General features: G+C 38.2%; 1 protein-coding gene and 1 long non-coding RNA gene across 11 annotated transcripts in view; one reads left to right on the top strand and one right to left on the bottom strand.

The window, feature by feature from the left end:
* Window positions 1-25,091, bottom strand: part of LOC113894026 — a 124,848-nt gene that overhangs the window by 4,852 nt on the left and 94,905 nt on the right. For all 10 annotated transcript variants that reach the window (XR_003511443.1, XR_003511442.1, XR_003511444.1 and 7 more), the window contains one exon: window positions 23,038-23,068. This is a non-coding gene — a long non-coding RNA (uncharacterized LOC113894026). The remainder of the gene's footprint in view (window positions 1-23,037; window positions 23,069-25,091) is intronic.
* Window positions 6,894-25,091, top strand: part of ENPEP (glutamyl aminopeptidase) — a 78,963-nt gene continuing 60,765 nt past the window's right edge. The window contains exons 1-3 of the mRNA XM_027543833.1: window positions 6,894-7,851; window positions 19,826-19,967; window positions 22,969-23,100. Coding sequence (XP_027399634.1) covers window positions 7,202-7,851; window positions 19,826-19,967; window positions 22,969-23,100 — 924 coding nt within the window. The 5' untranslated portion in view covers window positions 6,894-7,201. The remainder of the gene's footprint in view (window positions 7,852-19,825; window positions 19,968-22,968; window positions 23,101-25,091) is intronic.

Below are 25,091 nucleotides of genomic sequence, written 5' to 3'. Positions count from 1 at the left end.
AGGATTCTGCAGTTTGTGACTACATCATTACAATCTTTAAGACCAGGATCTTCAAATTTTCCTCTGCTCCATCTTCACATCACCTGTATGTCCGTGGGAAAAACCTCTCTCTGCCTCCCTTTTATAAGAATATGTGAGATTACATTTAAAACCTATCCCAATATCAATAATCCCCAAATAATGCCCTCATCTCAAGATTCTTAATTTAATCATATCTACAAAAACTTAAAAAAAAAGTGCAAGCTAACATTCCTAGGTTCCAGGAATTAGGAATGTGGATTATCTTTTAGGCGGACAATTTTTCAGCTTAATACAAAAGCATACTAATAAAGTAATAAATGAAAACAGAAGATATACCAAGAAAAGGGAGTCTAACAAAGAAATAACATGTTTGTTTATCACATGGATGACTGGGATCATCTTAGTGAAGTTAAAGGGGCTTCCCTTGTGGCTCAGTGGTAAAGAATCCACCTGCAGTGCAGGAGATGCAGAAGACACGGGTTTGATCCCTGGGTCGGGAAGATTCACTGGAGGAAGAAATGGAAACTCCTCCAGTATTCTTGCCTGGAGAATCCCATGGACAGAGGAGCCTCGTGGGGTCACAAAGAATCAGACATGAGCACTCCTAATGCAGTTAAATTTTTTTACTTCTGAGGAAACAAAAATTAAAGACAACTTTGTTAAAATTAATGTAGTAATGAAGAAAATTTCAAACCAAACAGCCAGTGCTAATAAATAAAAATTGGAAAATCACATGCTCTTTCTCTGAAAGAAATGATTAATATTAAGATGAAGAGTTAATCTATGAAAATTTCTGTGGGGAACGTGATCCAAAATCATCATTACTAGTATAATTCACTTGGATTCCTTATGGAATAAAAGAACATTATGTAAGATATTTTCTCTACATCAACATTATTTTTGCAGATTTCTGCAGATAGGAGAGAAAAGAGATAAGACATTGCCAAGAATTTTGATGCTACAAAAGGCTGAAAGGAAATGTTGAGTGAATTAAACATTTCAGGAAGTTTTAAAACTCAGAATATAGAGCTGTGGCCAGAATACTGGAGTGGGTTACCTTTCCCTTCTCCACGGGATCTTCCCAACCCAGGGACTAAACCCACATCTCCCACATTGCAGGTGGATCCTTTACCAACTGAGCTATCAGGGAAGCCCACAAAAGGCTGAAAGGAAATGTTGAGTGAATTAAACATTTCAGGAAGTTTTAAAACTCAGAATATAAAGCTATTTTTTAGTACACTGAGAAAATAGATAAGGATAATTTTGAAGTTATCAGAACAGAAATCTAAACTATATTATCACTATTATTCTTCTCCTGCTGTTTCTATGTCCTGCCACTGTCTCCCAATGCATTACTGTACCTTAGAGAACCGAATATAAAAGCAGTTTAAAATTATAAGAATAAAAGCATTAATAGAAATACAGAAAAAATAAAACTATAATAATAAAAATCATTTCATTTTATTTTCTTTGCTTTCATGAATATTTTCAAAACTTTCACATTCTAAGAACAAAGCAGGGGTTTAAACACATGCCTTGCTGCTGCTACTGCTGCTAAGTCACTTCAGTCATGTCCAACTCTGTGCGACCCCATAGACGGCAGCCCACCAGGCTCCCCAGTCCCTGGAATTCTCCAGGCAAGAACACTGGAGTGGGTTGCCATTTCCTTCTCCAGTGCAGGAAAGTGAAAAGTCAAAGTGAAGTCGCTCAGTCGTGTCAGACTCTAGTGACCCCATGGACTGCAGCCCACCAGGCTCCTCCACCCATGGGATTTTCCAGGCAAGAGTACTGGAGTGGGGTGCCATTGCCTTCTCAAACACATGCCTTAAAGAGTATTTATTCACAGTTCATGTCCACATTTTAAAGTTTATCCTTGAATTCCTTATCCAGTAGGTATTTGCTGAAAAGTAAATATTTATAGAGTTAGTATATATTTGTTGAATGACTGAAAGAAAAAAGTGGCCCATAGATACTTTTTCAGAGGCAGGTAAAGTGCACCAATTTTCCCTAGGATAATCCAAATGAGAAACAGGAATGTGATTCTTGCTCAGAGCTTATGAAATCCTGGTGTCCATGGACTACGTGGGTGGAGAATACCACGAGAAGTCTGAGTGTCCAGAAAATCCTACAGAAGGATTCTCAAATCAGTTTGGAAACAAAAATAGAGAAGATATAAACATATTGTTTCATTGATTTTCATTTTTTATTGAATTATGTTTGAATATGTTTTGGAAATTTATTCTCCTCCTCAGTTTCTCTGAAAATTTTTCTTCTTCCTACTCTTCCTCACCTCCTGACCCACTTTCTCTTCTCTCTTCCTTGTCTTCCCTACTGTGTATTTTTTCTTATTGTGCTAGTCATTGGACAAATTCATCATTACCAACCAACAAAAGTTAGATGGTCTCATGAACACTTTCTGCCTGACATATGCAGTTATTTTCAGCTCATGGAAAAAGTTAGCTGAGATCACTTAGTCTTAAAACTAGTTGAGGAGTGGAATGGAGAGAAGGGTGGGTGGAGGGGTGTTCAAGTGTGAGGGATATGGGTAAGAAAAAAAAATGGAGAGAAAGGAAAAAAAAACCCAATCGAACCTTTTAAAACAGTTCCTAAAGCTGAACAAAAGATGGTGTTCCTGAGGAGAATAAAATATAATTGACTAGGATCACAACAAACATTACCAATATGGATTTAGAATGCATGGTTGGTGAAGTCAAATGGAATGGCACTCCCCCTTTTAAATTCCAGCTAAACCTTTAAAGTTTAGAAATACTTGGATTGACCATGAGGTTTATAGAATTGACATGGTTGATTATAGAGATGCTGTGGCAAGATGGAAAAAAACTGGTTCTGATTCTCCCTGCTCCCTATATAATATAGCCCAATTCACAGATTCTGCTTCTTCCACCCAGTATGATTCTATCTTGACATTTTTGTTTATTGTTTTCCTGAACCATTCAGCTTTCATTGACAAACAGGAGAGTCAGTCAAACAACCACACCATAGTGTAAATTGCTGACAGTATTTCTGGAGATGCTCCTAGTTCTTAGGTGAGCTGTTAGCACTCAAGATACACAGAAAACCCAGTAGCCTCTGGGGTATGTGTATTTTTTGAGATCTAACAGAAGAGCTTTAAACTGGAGCTCCAAGTGAAAAGGGAGAGTACACATTGTGTATTCAGTATTATGGATTTCCCCGGTGGCTAAGATGGTAAAGAATCCGCCTGCAATGCAGGAGACCTGGGTTTGATCCCTGGGTTGGGCAGATCCCCTGGAGAAGGGAATGGCTACCCACTCCAGTATTCTTGCCTGGAGAATTCCATGGGCAGAGGAGCCTGGTGGGCTATAGACCATGGAGTCATGAAGAGGTGGACATGACTGAACAACTAAGCATGATTCAGTATTGAGACTCTTGCATCAATCTACCTGCTATGGGAAGGAATTAGCCAAGAAGTTGCTCATCTTCTCAAGGTCAGGAATGTTTTTCAAGCCCTCCCCTCCAAGGAATTCCCTTACAGTCATTCTTGGAATTTGAACTGAGTTTATCTCAACATTTCTGCTATGTTATACCCACTGACCTTTCCCATTCTGTATTCTTGGAGTCTTTTCCCTCATTTTTTATTTATCCATTCATTTGTTTATTCAACAAGCAATCAATGAACATTTATTGAGGTCATATTTGGAAGACTGGATTTGTACTTGGGATACAAGCTGATAACACCCATTGTCAAAAGCTGTAGAGGAGGGATAGTGTGACCTAGGGTCAACAATGAACAGCTGTGCATTCATTCACTCCACTGGCTTGAACCTAAATGGAAACTGACTAGAGGTAGCCTTTTCAAATTAATTATATGTAATGAAGACTCTCTGACACAACATTAGTCAATATAAATTGTTTAATCTAGGTGAGTGCCGATGATGGTTTGTTGATCTTATTGCAGGAGTAGATTCTCTCTGTCCTGCTAGTGGCTACCTTGACCTTCACTGTGGATTGGATCTGGAATAAGGGCTTTCAAGATCAAGAGTCTCCTGCCACAGACTCCACATCCCAGGGTCAGGGAGAGGAAGGTCAGCAGGCACTGCTGCAGCAAAGTGCAGCGTTACTAACTATGAAAGCTGGGGCTTTATATTTGGTAAACCCTAGTGTGTTGACCCTAAATGTGTTTAGTGCACTTGTTGGCTCTGCTACTTCAATTTGCCTGGCTGGACACTTTATCTCGATCACATCAGGCACATCAGGCACCCCTAATATGCTGATGTGGGTAAGATGTGGAGCCCTTCAGTGGGTGTAGGCAGCTCTTTTAGGCTGGTACTAGTAAGATGTTGTGGCCAGAACTGGGCCTTAGACTAAAAGTTTATGGATGTATGCAGACACACTATGTGGGTTTAAGTTATTTTATTTCTTCTAACAAAAAAAAAATGCATTTAAATAATGAATTCCTTATGGTGGAATTTCAGGAAAGGAGGAGAAATGTTGGGTGTTTGTGTGCTGTCTTTTCCTACTCTGTGACCCCATGGACTTGTAGCCCACCAGGTTCCTCTGTCCATGGGATTTATGAGGCAAGAATACTGGAGTGGGTTGCCATTTCCTTCTTCAGGGGATCTTCCTGATCCAGGGATCAAACCCACATCTCCTGTGACTCCTGCACTGGCTGGCAGATTCTTTACCACTGAGCCACCAGGGAACCCCGAGATACTTGATTTCAGGTGGTCATTCTCAATTCCCCTGAAGTGTACCTTATTTCAAAAGTCTATTATCTTCTTTGTTCAGCTGAGCCCAAATAAGATGGAGATAAGATTGCTATCTTTCTAGACAAGATTAAGAGTTTTAGCTGAGTTTAAGAGTTTAGCTGAGATTTTTTTTTTAAATGCTTCCAGTTTAATATAATTTTATGTACATCCTTCCAACTGTTTTTCCTTATTTTCAGTCATTATGCTGAGATAAATTTATTCTACATCTTCCTTTTAATTTATGGAGAACACATCAAAATGTTTCCGAAACATTTAGTGAAACATCAGATGATCTTTCTGATTAAAAAAAGGGATTTTTTTTTTAAGCCTAAAATTCAGGAAGTTGACTTACCAAAGCTAAACAGACTATAATTTTAAAAGTTTAGGATTGCTTCAGAATGTGAAATAAATAACAAGATGTCCCTATAATTTAGAAAAATATACCTTCTCCCCTTTCTTTTACTACTATTTTTATGAAAACAATAGAAATGTACAGAGCAAAATGGACCCTTTCATTCTTAAAATCTTCTTTTTCCGTGTGTTTATAATTTGGAATCGTTTAAGGTAGCATTTCTCAGAGTGTGGAACATAAGACCCTCAGAGTGTGTTCAAGGAACACAAGACCTTCAAGACTGCCCCAAAGGTACCCCACCAAACAAAGCTTTCTCGTTAACTAAAGGAAATCACTCAATAGTGTATGCTGTCTGGGAGACTCATCTTGTGATGGTAATGCAAACTGGAGGCCCTGTAAGAATGGAAGGTAATGAAAGAATGTTCTTAACTTTATCTTCCCCAGCATTGCCTGCTTTGCAAGTATATCTGCTACTATCCATGGATTGCATGTTGGGAAATACTGACCAAGTTTTTCATAGTTATTTACCACTCTTATTTCCTCTTCAGAAAAGAGAGGCAGTATAATTAGTTATTTGGATTTTAGACTTATACAGCCTGAGTTCTAACTCCAATTCTGTGACCTTGAGCAAATGACTTAACCTCTTCGAATGTCAGTCTTTCTGTCTCTAAAATGGGCATCATAATAGTACCAATCTTATGGAATTGTTGGTAAGACAGATCTTCTTTAAAGTACCTAATACACTGCCCGGCATGTAGAAAGCTCTCAAAGTTTTATATTTATGATTGTACTGTTACTATTAGAGAAGGCTTGGGTGTATATACATCTTAGGTACTCACAACAATGGGAGTCGATTATTGTGATTTCCATCATCTTGACCTTTTTGTATATAAGCAATAGGTTTGGGCAGATAATAGATCTTTCTAAAAGGCCAAGTTTTGCATCTGGAATCTGCTCCAAATGTCATGTACCATAGATAGTAGATAGTGAAGTCGCTCAGTCATGTCGGACTCTCTGTGACCCTATGGACAGTAGCCAACCAGGCTCCATCCATGTGATTTTTCAGGCAAGAGTACTGGAGTGGGTTGCCATTTCCCTCTCCAGGGGATCTTCCCGACCGAGGGATCGAACCCGGGTCTCCCGCATTGTAGGCAGAGGCTTTACCGTCTGAGCCACTAGGGAAGTCATCTACCATATTTAAAGAATTCAATGTCACTGAGACCAGACTATCTGTTTAACATAGTTTAGTTATCTAAGCTAACAAGTTTACCTTCCTTTTCCTTCTGTCCTTTCAACCGATTCCCTTTCTCTTTCTTTTTATGCATTTCAGCTCCAGTATTGCTTTGATTAATCTTATGTTTCCTTCTCTCTTTTATCCAGCATCAACTGATTTATGGTGACCTGGCCATGTTTTGTTAATCCACCAATTCAACAAATATTTACTGAGTACTTACATGGTCCCTGAATTTATGTATCATACTGAGCACCGAATTCCAGTGGCAAAAGGCAGAATCTGAATGCTTACATGAGGGAAAAAAAATAAATGAAAAGAAAACATAGCTTCTTTAGCAAGTTACCTGAAAAATAGCTGAAATTCAAGAAGCCTTTTGATTAGGAGTGAGAGATTGTGCACACAATAGACTCAGTGGCAAAGGTTGAATTTTTCTATCTCAAGCACACCTCTTTCCCAAATGCTCTCTCCCTGAAAGCTGCTGACAGAGCTTTGGCAAAAGATCATCCTCCCCTTGGCTGATAAGCTAAGCCCTGTTTTATATTTAACTCACTCCGGTGCAGGAGGGGTGGGGTGAGGGATGCGTTGTTTATAAGAGGAGCCGTGACAATATTTTCGTCAGTCTTCTTCCTCCCGCTCAGCCCCTCTTCTGGAGTCCTTACTCCACCCCCTTGTTTCCACATTCATCCTGGAGTGGCTAGTGGGAACGTGAAGGGAGAGGAAAAGACGCAAGAAGCCACAGAGAGGTTTGCGAAAGGCGAAAGCAGGCTGCCAAGCCAGGCAATTACTTCCAACTGGAAAAGGACTGCTGACGTTAGTTAGTTGAATTTAACATCCTTTCACGTGTAACATTTGACTTTGGAAACAAAAATGATCTTGGAGGAGAGATCATCTTGGGAAGGCTCTAAGAGATACTGCATTAAGACGAAACATGTGGCCATTATCTGCGCAGTGGTGGTGGCTGTCGGATTAATAGTAGGACTTTCTGTGGGTCTGACCAGATCATGTGACTCTACAGAGGGCATGACCCAGGGCACGACCCAGGGCACGACCCAGGCTCCTTCCCACCTGCCTCCCGTTACCAGCCCTCCAGAGGACCAGGGGGTCTGCCCTGCCAGTGAGGATGAAAGCGGAGGCTGGAAAGACTTCAGGCTGCCGGACTTCATCAAACCAGTGCACTACGACCTGGAGGTGAAGCCGCTGATGGAGCAGGACACGTACACGGGCAGCGTGGACATCTCCATCAACGTGAGCTCATCCACCCGGTACCTGTGGCTACATCTCCGGGAGACGAGGATCACCAGGCTCCCGGTGCTGAGGAGGCCGTCTGGGGAGCAGGTTCAAGTCAGGCAGTGCTTCGAATACAAGAAGCAGGAGTATGTGGTGGTGGAAGCAGAAGAAGAGCTTGAGCCCAACACTGGCGAGGGTCCCTACCACCTGATCCTGGAGTTCGCCGGCTGGCTGAACGGCTCGCTCGTGGGATTTTACAGAACGACATACGTGGAGAAAGGACAAACCAAGTAAACAAAAATTTTTTTGCTTTGTTCTTCCAAAGCTTTTATCTTTGCTTTCCGTTTCTCTTCCTTTCCTTTTCTCTTTTCACCTTTCAATTATTTTCATGGTCTGATCTTTATCTAAACCTGACTTCATTTCTGCCTGTTCCTCTGGGAAGCAAAAACTCTTGCCCTGTTGTATTTTCAAAGCCTATCACAAAATTTGAAACTATTGAATGAGCTGCACGGAGTCCAAAAAATCAGTGTAAGTCCTTCTTTTCATCAGGAAAAATCATAATATACTGCATTTTATCCTTAATATTTATATAAACTACCTGAACCTTTAAAAATATGTTTTTGGTAACTTTCACTGGTGATATTTGTGGGTTATATGGCAATGATTTTAAGCTGAACTTTTAAAATGATATCATACTAAATTTAAGTGAAAATCAGTAAATATCAATTATAATTTTTTGTTTTATTGGAGACTAAACATTGAAAAAGAGTATATAAAATTCATGTAACTGTCTTTGTGTTTTCACTTAAGAAAGGAACAGCTGTGTCTTTTTTATCTCAAATGGCCAGAACTATGTTTTACTCAATAAATACTCATTGAGTCCATGCATCAGTAGCAGCACATGGATAAATCTTTGGGCTTATTATCTATCATGCAGTATGCAGTAGTTATGCTCAGTCTTTTGTGACAAAAAAGATATATCAAGCAATTAAAGACATAAAAATATCCCCACACAAAGAGCCCTCCAAGTACACCTATATATATATATTTGCATTCCCTGAGACAAATAGTTACTTGTCTTTCATTTAGTCAGAGGCCATTACTTAGAGCTATGTCAAAGACATAAACTCTCTCAATGAATTAAAAAAACTTCACCCTGTGGGTATGGTTCTTGCATCAGAAGAGGAAGGTTACACCTGAGGCACCACTGAACTTGAAACTGTTTTGACTTTTACCTACTTAGATTCTGAACAAGTGAAGAATGGAGAAACCTTAAACTTTGGCAACTCAAACTAAAGCTGGCAACTAAAAACGTACAAGCAAATCTTTGACACTCAATCAAACTTGGTATATACAATAAAAAGTATTTATATTCTAAAAAAAAAAAAAAAGAAACCTTATGTCACTGTTTAGAGAAAGTTTAAGGCCAGCCCTCTGAATATCCCTATGTTGTTTGAAGCATTTTATAGAGCAAAGCAAATCTTTAGGTCAAAATGCTACCTGCTGTTTATCAGAAAGACCAAGGGATTACAATAAAATATTTCAACATTCTTATTGTGTGGTATAGTATTAAACTGAGTAGACTAGAAATGATAGTTTGAAAAAATATTTGGAGGGATCATGTTTATATAGATAGCATATATTAATATTACTAGCAATAAAACAATTCTATACACTATAGAATAAAGTTTCTTTATTGTTTACATATTTTTCTGTTTATAAAAATTACAAATGTTGAAAGCATAGAAATTATAAAAAGGGAAATCAAAAGAACGTATAAATAATTTCACCATCCATTGGTAAGCCCTGTTAACATGCTAATGGATATTCTAATTTTTTTAGGTAATCAAAATTGTAATTAAATTATCTCTACTTATCTCTCTATCCATATGCCTTTTAACTGAATATATTGTAAGCATTTCCATTTATTAAATATTTTCAAGAATCTGATTTTAAAGACTGAGCAATATTCCATTGCATGAATGCATTGTTATTTTTTAAAACCAATTCACTAATGCTAGACATTTGAGTAGATTCCAGTATTTTATTACTATAAACAAGTCAGAAAGAACAAAGCTGTAAGTACATCTGTAAGTGTACTTACAGTGTATTTCCTTATATTAGGATGTAGTCTGAAAAATAAAATTGCTGGGTCAAAGTATAAATATGTCAAGAAACTTGTAACATTTATTTTGGTTAGTTATTTCATAAAATATATTAATGAGACATTCACTACAGAAAACTCGAGAAGCAAAAAAATTATAAGAAAAAAAATCCATCTATAACCCCATCACTCAAGTATAGTAATTGTTAGTATTTAGGCAGATAGTTTTCTAGTCATTTTTTTCTGGACACATACATAGCATTATTATGCTTTATATAGTGTTGTGTAACATGTTTTTACAATATATCAACACTTTACCATGTTATTTGGTGTTTTTCTGCAAATGACTTAACGGATACATGATAGTCCATGATATGAATATAATGTAATTTATTCAACTTTCCCATTAGATTTGGGTGCTTAAATTGCTCCCACTTTTTTACCTATAAACACCTATAAAATGTAGTAAACAGCCTTTTAAAAAACTAGGAATAATATTTTCTCATATTTCTACAAGAAAATTCTTAGGAAATTGGCTCAAAATATGTATGAGCATATGCGTGTGTGTATATACACACATCTACACATATATAACACATGTGCATGTACTTATGTATATGTATCTCCAAACTGACTTTCACAAATATGTTCCAAATTACATTTTCACAAACAATAAAGTACCTATTTCTCTAACAATAAAATGATTTAAGTGTTTGCAATTTGGTAGAGGAAAAGGAATATCTAAAGATATATCTACCTCTAAAGAATATCTACCTTCAAGAGATTCTAAAAATCTGTTAGTGTAAAGTGAAAACAAGTCAAAACTTTTAAATGATTATTGCTAAGAGTTTAAAACTGCTTCTTGGGTTGTGAAAACAACAAAAATTGCATCTGAGTAAAGCCATCAAAATACTTTATAAAAATTCTATACACTATAGGAAGGCAAAAAATAAGGAACACAGTTCCATTCATAAGTTTCTGTTATGTATTTCATAAGTATAACTCTTTGGATTATTTTACCATATGAGTTAATTTTATGATAAAATATACACTTGAGAGCTGATGTTTTGAAACTTAGCTGTTTTAGTTGAGAAAATACTCTGAAATACTAAGTGACAGCAAGGTGGGGGAAGGCCAGTGGTCAGTTAGGCTCCCTTGGAGGACTGGTGTCCCCGAGTTTGTCTGTTTTCATTGGTAGCAGTTGAGGCTCTCACATTACACAGGATGCAGCCAGTTCTGTACTGCATTCATAGTTTTGGAACGATTCTGGCACATACTCGGTAACCTCATTTAGGCTCAATGGAATACTTTTTGTTTTTCTTATTATGAAATATTTCAAGCATATGAGAAAAATGTATTGTTTTCTTTCAAGCTTGTGAATAACGTTTTGACAATGCAGGTCTCCAGTGGATTTCATCTACAAAATGCAGAGAAGAGCCACAACAGTGAGTTCAGGGGGAATAGCAGCATTCTTTTTCATATCATATAGTGAACTTTGTAATATTTGATGCTCATACAGTTTCAAATGCCATCAGAGCAATACATTTTTATGTATACTGTCAAGATTATATTTTCTAGCTTTTCTGCCTTATCGTAAAATTAACTCTGGGATTGAGTATGTGTGGTATGGGATATTACTGTTGGAACCACAGTGCAAACTAAACCTAAGTGCACTCAATAGTAACCAAAATTACTTGATTTCTGTAAATACAACTGAGACTTGGACTTCACAGAAAGGAGACAACTATCTGAGCTTCTTTCTGTCAAAATTCAGAGGCAAATGGAGACTTGGAGAAGAAGGTAGAACCAGTTCAGAGTTCCCTAGCTATAATAACCATACCATCTCACTGGGGACAGAGTTGTAGTGAGGCTTGGGCGGAGAAAGTTTGAGAAACTTGACAGCCACTTTTTCTACCATCTGGTCTGTTCCTTTGGGTCTGAGGAAAACCACTTCAAAGGATTGAAATCTTTGGAATGATTTCCTGCCCACACCACTAAACCATCTTAACACTCTCAACAGTTACATAGAATTCCCAGTTATTCTCTTCTCAGAGCTCCCCTCTACTCACATCTCCAAAGTACATAACAACATTCCCTTCTCTCGAAGGTTCAGCATTTCCTTCTCTACATCTGGATTGCTCTTATACAGCATTTCCTAATTATCAGTTCCACAGAGTTCTAGTTGCATGAAGGTATTCATAGATATTGCCAGAAAAAAGCAGAGGAGTTATTCTGTGGCCAAGGTTGTTTGGGAAATAATACTGAATACAAAATGATTTTTTTTTTAATGGTGGGACTCTTCAGAGACTTTTATATGATAAAGTTCATGACAAACCTCTAGAAGCTGCCACAGTATGCCGTTTCCCAACCACATGACTGTGGAATCTTCCGTGGTCCCTGAGAGTAGGGTCTCTGTGTGTCTCTTGTTCACAACCTAGCCCACAGAGAGAACTTAACTATTATTGAATGAATATATAGAAGCATTTTCATGTAGACTGTCACATGACTAGCATGCTCTGGCAAATATTGGGATCCATCGCCACAGCTTCTTTCCTGTAGAGGAATCCAGTTTCCACCAACGACACCTTCACTTTCCCACTAAGCATGGAAAACTTCTTCTGGTTCTTTTTCTCCCCATCTCATGTCAAAGGCAAGAGGAGCTGGTAAAATCTCTTTTTTTGACTTAGGAATGTCATCTTCATACTTTAAGGACTGAGAATCATTGGAATTGATAGGAATTACAACAAGAACTTAAAAGAAGGACAGTTTTCAGTTTGGGTTTTCTGGGGTTTTGGCAGAGGATGAGACAGACAGCATCACTGGCTCAATGGACATGAGTTTGAGCAAACTGTGGGAGACAGTGAAGGACAGGGGAGCCTGGCGTGCTGCAGTCCATGGGGTTGCAGAGAGTCGGACACGACTGAAAAACAACAGTATTTCTGGGATTGAAGCTGAATTTTGATGTAATGGTGGGATTTCAATAGGCAGTAACAAGTAATGTAAAAAGCAGGCAAAAAGGAAAGGCACTACGTCAAAAAAGCAGATTAAGAAGAAGAAATACCTTTGTAGGAGAGGTTTATTTGAAGATGCTATCTAGAGATAAGTCTGGAAAACCCATTGGGAAAAAAAGTAAGGATAATTAAATAATGAAAAGCATTATGCAGAAAAGGTTAACCCATGACTATTTACATGGGGAGAAAAGAACTAAATCTATACATGAGTATATGAGAGAAACTGCAGGTATCCAGGAAAGAGATAAGGATCAGGTAGGACAGTGACTTCAGGACAGACAGAAGAGAATACAATGAAGGAAACGGTCTGGAGGAACATAGTCAGGATTGGCAGACTAACTGGCTATGGGGAAGAGATGAGTTAAAGTTACAGATCAAGGATGCTCCAGAAGTCTGATCTGATAGCCCACCTTTCACTGATATTAGAAATAGAAGAACCAGGTTTAGAAGGGGAGGTCATGAGTTTGGTGTCAGATGTGCTGAATGTTACTTACCTAGGAAGAGATGTCTAGAAGGCATCTGCATAAATAAATCTGAAGCACAAGGTTAGGACTTGGGATAAAGATGTAAGAGTTAAATGGAAACATGGCAGAAAAGAAATCAGTGGGATGGTCATAATTAAGGGTGCGTGTGTATGTGTGTGATATCCTCACACATGGATATGTATCCTCACTGTAGTTCTGATCTTGAAATTTTAACTGTATGTCAGTTTAGTCATTATATTCTTAGATTGATACATCAAGTTATGGGTATGCCCATTATCAATAAAGAACAGATTTGGTGGGGGCGGGGTGGGGGGAGGCCTTGTTTACTTGTTGCAGGATGCATAGTAATTTCCTTTATGTCGGAAGCAAGGAAACAAAAAGAAATTTTACTTGAGTATCCTCCACTTAGAAAAAGAGCTGTTGGCAAATAAATTAAAATAATTAACTGGTTCAAACCACCATAAAAATAGGTTGGAGTCTGGATAATAATCTAAATGGGTTGTTTTGCACCGATCAGCTCCCGTACTTAACTCTGGAACCCTGTACTAAGTCTGCAATGATACTTAGTTGTGGCGGCCTCACCTGCATCAGAAGTCCTTTGTTTAAGTTTTCACCCAGACCTTGCTGTTCATTTGCTGGTTCAAGTTATTAAACAACTGAACGTAGCCTGAGAGTCTTCATTGGAAACAGTGTGCCAGATGATTTATGAGGCAGTCAAGCAGTTGTTTTAAGTTGATTCCAAGTGAACGGCTTGGTGCTTGCATCGTCACTTCCTCTCCCTTCAGCTTTCTCTGAGGTTACCTTAATCTCACGCACTCAGAGAAGTCAGAGGAATGCCTTCCTTTTTGTAAAACTAACAAGCAACACAGAATTATATTTTTAATGGGCTGGGTCTAGTAAGTGACTTATTAACATGACGTGGAGAGGCCCCTGTAGAAAAACGCTTTACCTCAGCACATTTGCCTAGCATTATAATTATTCAGGACATACCCAAGAGTTACTCCTAAACATACTGTGATTAGCCAGGCTTTTTCCATTAAATTTGCAAAACAATTCATCTAATTTTAAAAAGAAGCTTTTATTGCTAAATAAAACCTCTCCAAAGAAGTCATTGTCCGAAATGGTTTTGTACGGCTAGCTCATACACATTGTTTTCAAATTTGCATATATTTAGAAAACTTTAGTAACTCTGGTGGAATTTAGCATATACAAATAAGGTCTTTTTAAAAAACTGAAGAATACTTGATTTATAATATTAGTTTCAGGTTTATAGTTCGATATTTTTATGGATTATACTCCATGTAAAGTTACTATAAAATATTGGCTATATTCCCTGTGCTGTACAATATATCCTGAGAGCCTGTTTTATTCATAGTGGTTTACACCTCTGAATCCCCTACCCTTGTCTTGCCTCTCCCTGCTTCCCTCTTCCCTCTGGTAACCACTAGTTTGTTCTCTGTATCTGTGAGTCTGTTTCTGTTTTGTTGTATTTGTTGTTGCAAATAGCAGGCTCTCATCCTTTTTAACGGTTGAACAACATTCACTGTATCCACACACACTACATCATCTTTTTCCACTCATTTGTTGATGACTCTTAGGCTGTTTCCATATCTTGGCTATGAACATTGAAGTGCATCTATCTTTTCGAACTGGTGTTTTCACTTTTTTTCCAGATAAATACCCAGGACTGAAGTTACTGGAACATATGGTAGTTCTATTTTTATTGTTTTGAGGAACCTCCATACTGCTTTCCATAGTGACTGTACCAATTTACATTCCCTCCAAAGTCTTACCAGAGTTCCGTTTTCTCCACATCCTTACCAACATTTATTATTTGTATTTTTTGTATTCCTGTTGTCAATGTAGTGTATCACATTGATTGATTTATGGATCTTGAGCCATCCTTCCATCCCTAGAATAAATCCTACTTTATGATGGTGTCTAATCTTTTTAATTTATTGTTGAATTCAGTTTGCTAATATTTTGTTGCAGATTTTTGTATCTATATTCATCTGAGATATTGGCTTATAATTTTCTTTTTTGTACTGTTTTTGCCTATTTTCAGTATCAAATTAATGCTGGCTTTGTGGAATGAATTTGTGGAATGAATTTGGAAGTGTTCCCTCCTCTTTAATTTTTTTAGAATATTTTGAGAATATTCTATTTATATATATATATATATATATATATATATATTCTATATTGGTAGAATTCCCCTGTGAAGCTGTCTAGTCCTAGATTTTTGTTTGCCAGGAGTTTTTTTAGTCTGTTCAGACTATTTGTTCCTGATTCAGTCTGGAAGATTGTATGTCTCTAGAAATTTACCCATTTCTTCTAGGTTGTCCAATTTATTGCTTTATGCTTTATAGCTGTTCATAATATTCTCTCATGTTTTTTAATCTCTGTTATATTGGTTATAATTTCTCTTCTTTCATTTCTTACTTTGTTAATTTGTGTCCTCTCTCTTTTTCTTGGTGAATCTGGCTAAACATTTATAAATTTTGTTTATCTTTCCAAGGAACAGCTCTTGGTTTTCTTGATCTTTTCTATATTTTTAGGTTCTATTTATTTCCTTTCCATCTTTATTATTTCCTTCTTTCACTGACATTGGGCTCTGTTTGTTCTTTTTCTTTCAGGTTGTTTATTTGAGACTTTTCTTGTTTCTTGAGGCAGGCATGTGTTTCTATAAACTTCTCTCTTAGAACAGTTTTTGCTATATCCCATAGACTTTAGATAGTTTTTATTTTCACTGTCTCAAGGTATTTTCTGATTTCCTCTTTGATTTCCTGATTGAAATATTGGGGGTTTTTTAGTAGCATGTTTTTTAGTCTCCACCTGTTTGTGTTTTTTTCTCATTCTTATTCCTGTAAATGATACCTATAGTTTCATAATGCTGTAGTCAGAAAAAATGCTTGATATAATTTCTGTCCTCTTAAATTTGTTTAGACTTGTTTTGTGGCCTAACTACATCCTGAAGAACATTGCATGTACTCTTGAGAAGAACGTGTTCCTGTTTTTGGATGTAATGGCCTACAGATACATATTAAGCACAACTAGTACAAGGTGTCATTTAAGATCACTGATTTCTTAATGGTTTTCTAATGATCCTATCTGAATGACTGTCCATTGAATCTAGGAATTTTTACTTTTAGAAGAGGGTTTTCCCCATAAAATCACATAGGCTCTGAACTTAAAAAACAAACAAAAAAAATCCACATTTCGTAGCCCTTCTGGTTGATGAATGTCACTATATGTATACCAGTGTAAGTCCAGATCACTGTGATTGAGTGGGACTTGCTGTAATTAACATTTGCTGACAGGACCACCAACATGGATCAAGCATACCACACAGAGATCTCACCAATACCGTCCCATTCCATTTCCAAAGGTAGGCTCTGATGTACTGTAATCTAATAAGGCATCTTTCCCCTACAACCAAGCACAATCTCTTTTAAAGGATGGAAAATTCTTCTTTCTCTTAGATGCTTAGGAGTACACACTGTAGCACAGACACTGAAACCAAGTATTTGAAAACCTACCCAATGGCTGTTGCTTAGAACAGTATTATTCTACTCCTTCATCACGTCACCTCCCACACACATGAAGGTGCATGCACACGCACATGCTCACATGTGCACACACACACGGTCTCTCTCTCTCTCTCATATTCCCAAACTAGTGGGCTGGCTTATTTCTGAGATATGACTAAACTGAAACATTCTTGCAGAGGGTAACTTTTCCTTTTCTTTTGTCTGAGAAAGAAATCAGAATCCAGAAGAATTCAGAAGAAAAAAGCAGCTGACTAAACGTGGAGTTGGAGCTAATGCATCTTATTATAAACCCTCAGTACTCTGGGAAAGTGTATAGGTTTCCATATGTTCTGATGTATTTGAGGTTCACGCTTCCCTTGTAGCTCAGACAGTAAAGAATCTGCCTGCAGTGCAGGAGACCCAGGTTCGATCCCTGGATTGGGAAAATCCCCTGGAGAAGGAAATGGCAACCCACTCCAGTATCCTTGCCTGGAAAATCTCATGGACAGAGGAGCCTGGTGGGCTGCAGTCCATGGGGTCGCAAAGAGTCGGGCACGACTGAGCTACTAACACTTAACAGTCTCAGGTGTTAGAAACTTCAATTGACTAGTTAAACTGTTATCATCACAAAAACTAATCAGTAATACTGGGACTTTTTAGATAACTTTCTGTTTTGCAATAATTTTAAACTTAACAGGAAAGTTACAACAATAATACAAGGAATTGTAGGAACACAACCAATGGTTTACTTTTTGTCCTATTTTCTCTTCCCCACAGCCCCACATCTCTGTCTCTCTCTTTAGACTATTTGCAACATTGTCTCTCTTTACCTCTTCACATTCAGTATATATTTTTTAAGTACAGAACATTTTCTAACATAAACCACAGCATTGATATAATTTTTGTGACGTGTTCTGGTTCCTTTTATTGGAGAGTGGTAAGGGGTCACAAAGAGTCGGACACGACTGAGAGACTGAACTGAACTGAAGGGGAACTAGTTGTGCTCACTGCTGCTGCGGCTGCTAAGTCGCTTCAGTCGTGTCCAACTCTGCGAGACCCCATAGACGGAAGCCCACCAGGCTTCCCCGTCCCTGGGATTCTCCAGGCAAGAACAATGGAGTGGGTTGCCATTTCCTTGTCCAGTGCTCACTGCTACACGTGTGTTATTTCTTCTAGTCCTGTTCAGCAGACAAAGATAGGAAATACATGTCTTGTATATTTTTATATCCATTTACATATTTACCAAAAAATCATTGAATTTACACAGATCCTTCAGTTACAGTTCAGTATCAAGGTCTAGTCTCCTTTCTTTTTTAAAAGAAATTTATAACTCTCTTCCCCAACAGTGAGAAACCTGCCTTCTGTTATCTTCATTTTTTTTTTTTTTTCATTTACTCAAGCTCAGAACACAGAAAAGTTTGTTTTTTCATTAATTCATATCACTGCAACAATCCAAATCTACTTACTGGAACTGAATATTGATCTACAGTTATTTTAAGATAGATTTTATATATATTAAATGCACAAATCTAATGGGAACTAATTTAATGAATTTTGAGGAATGGACACATCTTTGTTAATCACACCCCATAATATAGATTTTTTTCAATCATCCCAGAAAGTTGTCCCCGTCAGTCAATAGTATCCCAAAAGACAGTCTTTTTCCAGTTTTATTTTTCACAGATTAGTTTTCTTGGCTAAGTTTTTAACAAGTAATTTTTATATCCAGAGGGTTTTTAAAGGAACTTCAAAAATATTTTAATGTCTTGTAGATGAATGTTGACCTATGACATATTAGTTTTTAGATAAATTATGTATATATTGCATCCTTGAATCCAAATAAAGTGCAGACTTTTACCATGGCCTCTGCTGATCATTTAGTCCCTCCAGTTCCCTGTACTTCAGCTACTCTGGACATCTTTCAGGTCCTCAAGCACAGTAAATTCTTTTCCACTTTAGCAACTATACACTTGTTGTTCATAAAGAAACATATTTTCCTTAATCTTCACCTATCTGGGGTTTTCTCATCACTTACTGCAAGAGACTGTCCCTGACTATTCTACCTAATATTGCCCACCACTTTTCCTGGGTCATTCTCTGTCACTTCCCTTGTTTTATTTCCTACACAGCTCTTATCACTCTCCTTGTCTATCTATTCTTTGTTATTTCCTCAGTACGTAGAATGATACCTGGTAAATGTGTGTGTGTCTGAATATGAAAGAGTGGGTTCAACAAATATTTATTGGATGAATGAAGGATGTAATAATTTGTTATTCTCTATGAAATACCTCCAATTAGTCCTGGAGAATTCTGAAGCACAAAATATTTTTCTTATACAAATTATTAATGAATATGTCAACATTTCTATTTTACACTTTGTACTCTGCTTAGTCTTCAAGTGAGCAAATGTACAATCTTACTGTACTATAACTACATATAAAAAGTATATATTCATTGATTTTTTTTGAGCAATTACTCAAAAAAATAGTCCCACTTTGAAATGATGGAAAGATTATAAAGTAACATTTTAGTTTAATAACGCATATGCCTAGTTAGAGCCATAAAAGAACACTGTCTCTTTCCAAAAAGGGTTTTAAATCTGGCCAAAGGTTGCTTCACTGGGAGGTTGTTCAGGGACTGCTTTGCATGGAAATGAAACTAAGGGTTTTGTCCCTGGTGTAACATAAGTAAGAAAGAATGTGCTATTAGGGACAGGATCTGTAGACTCCAGAATATACTCCTCTACTCCATGACAGAACACAGCTGTTCACACTTACAAGGACAGCTACAAGCACGCCTTGGAGTTTGGCTTTGTGTTTATCTACTTGTCACTTGATAGCTGTAGGATGGAAAGAATGATAGCACATAAATTGGATTGATTTTTGCTCATCACAGATTTTTAGTTATGGGACCAAAATACTTAACTATTCATATAAAATGCCCAAAGCAGTTTCTGAATTTTCATTTGTTAACCTAAAAATTCCAGTAAAGACTTCGACAACTATTTGATAGATTTCTGGATGGACACTTGCTTTAAGAAATGCAAGAGTTGATTACATAGTTGATTGTTTTCTGTAAGAATAGAGGCTGTCAGAAGAGGCAACATATATTTTGTTTGTGTGTTTGTTTCCAAGGAGCATAGCAGCCACTGATCATGAACCAACAGATGCCAGGAAATCCTTCCCTTGTTTTGATGAGCCCAACAAAAAGGCAACGTATACAATATCCATTGTCCACTCCAAAGAATATAAGGCGCTTTCGAATATGCCAGTGGAGGTGAGTATTTTAAATTCTTTTAAAATTAATGCAGATAGTTTGTTTATAATATCAGGTAAATTTCCTAATTTGTTATGAGAGAACCTACTGAATTCTAAAATAAATGTGCTCTAATAGCTTATTTAGAGGCTTGAAAATACATTTGGGCAACCTCTTGTCTTTGAGTACTGCTGCTGCTGCTAAGTCACTTCAGTCGTGTCCGACTCTGTGTGACCCCAGAGATGGTAGCCCACCAGGCTCCCCTATCTCTGGGATTCTCCAGACAAGAACACTGGAGTGGGTTGCCATTTCCTTCTCCAGTGCATGAAAGTGAAAAGTGAAGGTGAAGTCGCTCAGTCTCGTCTGACTCCTAGCGACCTCATGGACTGCAGCCTACCAGGCTCCTCCATCCATGGGATCTTCCAGGCAAGAGTACTGGAGTGGGGTACCAGTGCCTTCTCCGCTTTGAGTACTAGAAGTCTTTAATTCAAGATTTTACAATCTAGTCAAAATACCATGTTGGGTTTTCTAAGCAAGAATGGATACAGTAGACATATGTCAGCTAGGCTCTGCTTAAATGAAAGAATTGCCTGCTGCTGCTGCTAAGTCGCTTCAGTCATGTCTGACTCTGTGCGATCCCATAGACTGCAGCCCACTAGGCTCCTCTGTCCCTGGGATTCTCCAGGCAAGAATACTGGAGTAGGTTGCCATTTCCTTCTCCAATAAGAATCCCCTAATCATGACAAATTAAAGGCAAATGAATGGAATTAAAGATTTTAAAATACTCAGGGGCCTAGTCATCTTGGTTTCTACAAAAAAAGTGAGTGAAGTCGCTCAGTCCTGTCCGACTCTTCGAGATCCCATGGACTGTAGCCCACCAGGCTTCTACAAAAAAATTATCACTTAAATGTTGCAGTACAGCTACCAACTCCAGGGATCACCATGCCCATAGGTATTCTAGTGAACAAGAAGTACTCATTAAATGTAAAAAAAAAAAAACAAAAAAAAACAGGCTACCATAAATTCTGTTTGTATAATTATTAACATGACTCTTCCCTCTGTTCCTGCTCCTCAACCCTATACTGGGTAACACAGTATCATTACCTCAAGGTTAAGGTTAATTATGCCTTATATCTTTGACATGTAAAAGGGTGAAGCTCATCCTTAGATATAATTGTCACCTACCCAATACCAAAATTGGAGAAGGAAATGGCAACCCACTCCAGTATTCTTGCCTGGAGAATCCCAGGGACCGGGGAGTCTGGTGGGCTGCTGTCTATGGGGTCGCACAGAGTCAGATATGACTAAAGCGACTTAGCAGCAGCAGCAGCACCCAATACCAGAAAAGCAGATACCTACCCGATACCAGAAAAGAACGTGGATCTTTCTGATCCACTATCTGAAATATGATCACTGAAATCATCCTCTTTAATTACAAATATTCCTCAAAAAAGCAAACAAAAGCTTTAAGGTTAAAAAGTAAATGTAAGCTTAAAAAGGTTAATGTAAGCTTATCAAATTTTCTTCTAGTGTCAGACTCTTAGGCAACTGGGGGTTTTGACTGGAGAAGAAAGAGGAAAAGATGAACTCAAAGGACACACTGATCCAGACGACTGGGTCAGAGTACAATGCAGTCAGGATTCTTGGCATGGAACAGATAAAGTGAGGGTGGGACGAGGAAGAAAGCAAACTTTTACCTTTTTGTCTTGCTGAGTACACACTTCTTCACCTTCACCTAGTTCCAGAAACTAGCCCTGGAGGAGGGTGAATAGCCTTAGGGGATCAGAATTGCTACTAGGTTTTTATCATAGAGTAACTGCTGGGGCTTCAACTCTTCTATACAAGCACTGCTGCTGCTGCTGCTAAGTCGCTTCAGTCGTGTCCAACTCTGTGAGATCCCATAGACGGCAGCCCACCAGGCTCCCCTATCCCTGGGATTCTCCAGGCAAGAACACTGGACTGGGTTGCCATTTCCTTCTCCAATGCATGAAAGTGAAAAGTGAAAGTGAAGTTGCTCAGTCGTGTCCGACTCTTAGCGACCCCATGGACTGGAGCCCACCAGGCTCCTCCGTCCATGGGATTTTCCAGGCAAGAGTACTGGAGTGGGGTGCCATTGCCTTCTCCACTCTACAAGCACATCAAGCTCTAATGCAGCCTCCCTCTCTTAATCCTTGTCTAAAGCTTCCCACTGTAGAGTGACTCACTGGGTGTCTGCAGGGCATGTGGAAGTGTTTACACAATGGGCAGCAGGAATTAGGCAAGTATTCATGGATGAAGTATTAGGACTGGTGATTGGCAGTGAGGAAGGCAAAGTGGCATGGACAGAAAAACAGACTGATGGAGTTGGTAGCTGCAGCAAGTAAAACAATCTTCTCTCTCCATGGTAACCAAGGCAGTGACTTTAGTGACCATACCTTAGGTCTCTGATGGAGACAACCAGAGACGGAAAAGACATCCTGACCTCCTGCTATGCCTGGCACAGCTATTGCCCTCTTGCATGTAGTCATATTAGCAAATACCTGCTTAGTTCTTCCTGTGTGCAAGACCTGTGTGCTGCTGCTGCTGCTAAGTCGCTTCAGTCATGTCCAACTCTGTGCGACCCCATAGATGACAGCCCACCAGGCTCCCTCATCCCTGGGATTCTCCAGGCAAGAACACTGGAGTGAGCACTAGCCTATTCTCCATTAAGGGGTCATAGTGCATGCTCAAATATTATGGTCAGGATTTTGTGTTTAATGCAGAAAGATAAACTCCTGTCTAGTTTATATCACAAAGTTGAATCTCTCCCTAAGAAAACCTCATACAGTATATAGCTCAATCACACTCTCACAGTACTAAAAATAAAATGAATTTTCCTCCAGTCTTTTCAACATCACCATTTAGGGGTAAAATTTCTTTCTACCATTAAGCTCTGACAAGCTTTTTTTTCCTCACTGGAAAGCCAGGTTTAGAGTAACTATTTGTTTGTCTTGTCCATGATTGATCGTTTTATAAATAAAAGATTATCTTTTGCTTTCAATAGAAAGAAGAGTCGGTGGATGATACATGGAGTCGGACAACTTTCCAGAAGTCTGTTCCCATGAGTACTTACCTGGTGTGCTTTGCAGTGCATCAGTTTGACTCTGTAACGAGAATATCAAACAGGGGGATACCTGTGAGTACCATTATATTTTTTAAAATTTACCACCTATGCATTTGTGATTGTCTACTTTTTTTTTAACAGTCTTTTTTAACCCCACACTAGAAAAGCCCATTAGTCACTAAGGTCTGTGAGTCTGATGAAACACTGAACAATATAGAAAAATGTAAGCTGAGAGGACCCAGGTGAAAAATAAACAAAATAGCCACAGGAATGAATGACCTTGAATTATTTCAGGAGAAAATTCACTATAAATCCAAAGCTAGTTTCTAAGGATATCAGCACAAAGGTATTAAATATTTGAGCATGCTCAGTTCAGTAAAATGATTGGGTTTCTGTGTTTGGGTGGCGTCCAAGATGGAGGCCAGAGGGAAAGGAGGAGATCAGAGGTAGATGAATATCCTTCAAGTAGCTAAGCACTGAGACGTTTGTGGTGCCATCCCAATATGTAATTCAACATAAGACAGCAGCGAGGTCTCAAAAAGCATCTTCTTAAAAATGTAAGAAAATACAAATAAGCTTTTTTTAAAAAAAAATCAATATGATGAACTTAATAATTTTCTCTTGAAAAATTAAATACTAAATACTTTTACCTAATTATTACCTAATTATTTTTCTCTTTTGGGAGGCCCCCATTCTGCTCATGGCCTAAACTTGCTATCTAATGGTTAGTCTGCCTCTGTGCTATATATTATACATATGAAACATTTTATTCTGTGTAATATAATTTTATAAGGAAGAAACCATCACTCCCACTTTACAATTGAGAAAACTGAAATAATGAGTTTAAGTAATTTGCTCAAAATCACACAACCAGCAAGTGTGGAGACTCAAATTCCAAATTCTTTTCAAACAGTGTACTCTGCTGTAAACCTTCTGAAATACGATATCCTGAAAAATACCTTTACCTCTTCACCAGTCACCGGAGGGAAGAGGTACTTCTTCCATCCTATCTATAGAAGACAGGTAGCCAGAGTTTTCCCTCCTGCAAAAACCTGTGGGACTCTTTTCTTCAAAATTGAACAGAACCTTGCAGGAGAACTTAAAGGCATCTAGTGTGAATGTCAATCCAAGGTAAATTCTGCTTCTTTGGCATTTGACTGGCTCCCTACCCATTCACTCTAGATTGAAATCTAGCACTTAACACCCAAGCACAGATGCTCCAGTACAATTTCCCACTACAGAGAGAATTACAAGAAAACCACACCACTTTTATCTACTTAAAAGTAACATCAGTGGGAACCCACACTATTCTCACAGTACTACATTCTTATAGCTAAACAGACAACCTAAGACAAACAACATATGAGGAAAACAAGCAACATAAAAGAGAAAAATCCAAGACAAATAAACAGCCAAGCACAGTGTGAATAAATAGTAATAGTTAGAAACCAAAAAAGCCATAAAGATTAAACATTCTCACACACCCAACCTTTAATTATTACCCTCAGAGATTCAAGAAGATATGACCACCATAAAATAAAAACAGAAAACTATGAGAAAACAATCAGAAATAGTAGTCAGAGTTTAAGAACATAACTTTCAAAGCATGACATGGCTCTAACCCCCAGGAGCTCATTGTGAATTCCTTCCAAACCCCAGAGCCCAATAGGCCGATAGGTTTAGTTCCTGCCAACTGCTCTGTATTTTTATCCACTCCACGGAGATGCTTATGTTGTTTTAAGCCCCGATATGTCTTGTGGGCTTTCCACTTTTATGTTGCAACTGTCATTTCTGTTTGGTAGGAGCAGTGTTGTTCCTGTTTAGTTGCTAAGTCCCGTCTGACTCTTTCCGACCCCAGGGACTGTAGCCCACCAGGCTCCTCTGTCCATGGGATTCTCCAGGCAAGAATACTGGAGTGGGTTACCACTTCTTCTTCCAGGGGATTTTCCCGACCCAGGGATTGAACCCACGTCCCCCGCATTGGCAGGTGGATTCTTTACTGCTGGGCCAGCAGGGAAGTCTGTCAGGAGAAGGAGGGGTATATTAAAGCATTAATATGCTGT

This window comes from Bos indicus x Bos taurus, chromosome 6, assembly GCF_003369695.1.
Source record: "Bos indicus x Bos taurus breed Angus x Brahman F1 hybrid chromosome 6, Bos_hybrid_MaternalHap_v2.0, whole genome shotgun sequence".
Taxonomy (NCBI): Eukaryota; Metazoa; Chordata; class Mammalia; order Artiodactyla; family Bovidae; genus Bos; species Bos indicus x Bos taurus.
The sequence above is the reverse complement of the archived record's forward strand: the minus strand, read 5'-3'. Positions and strand labels throughout refer to the sequence as shown.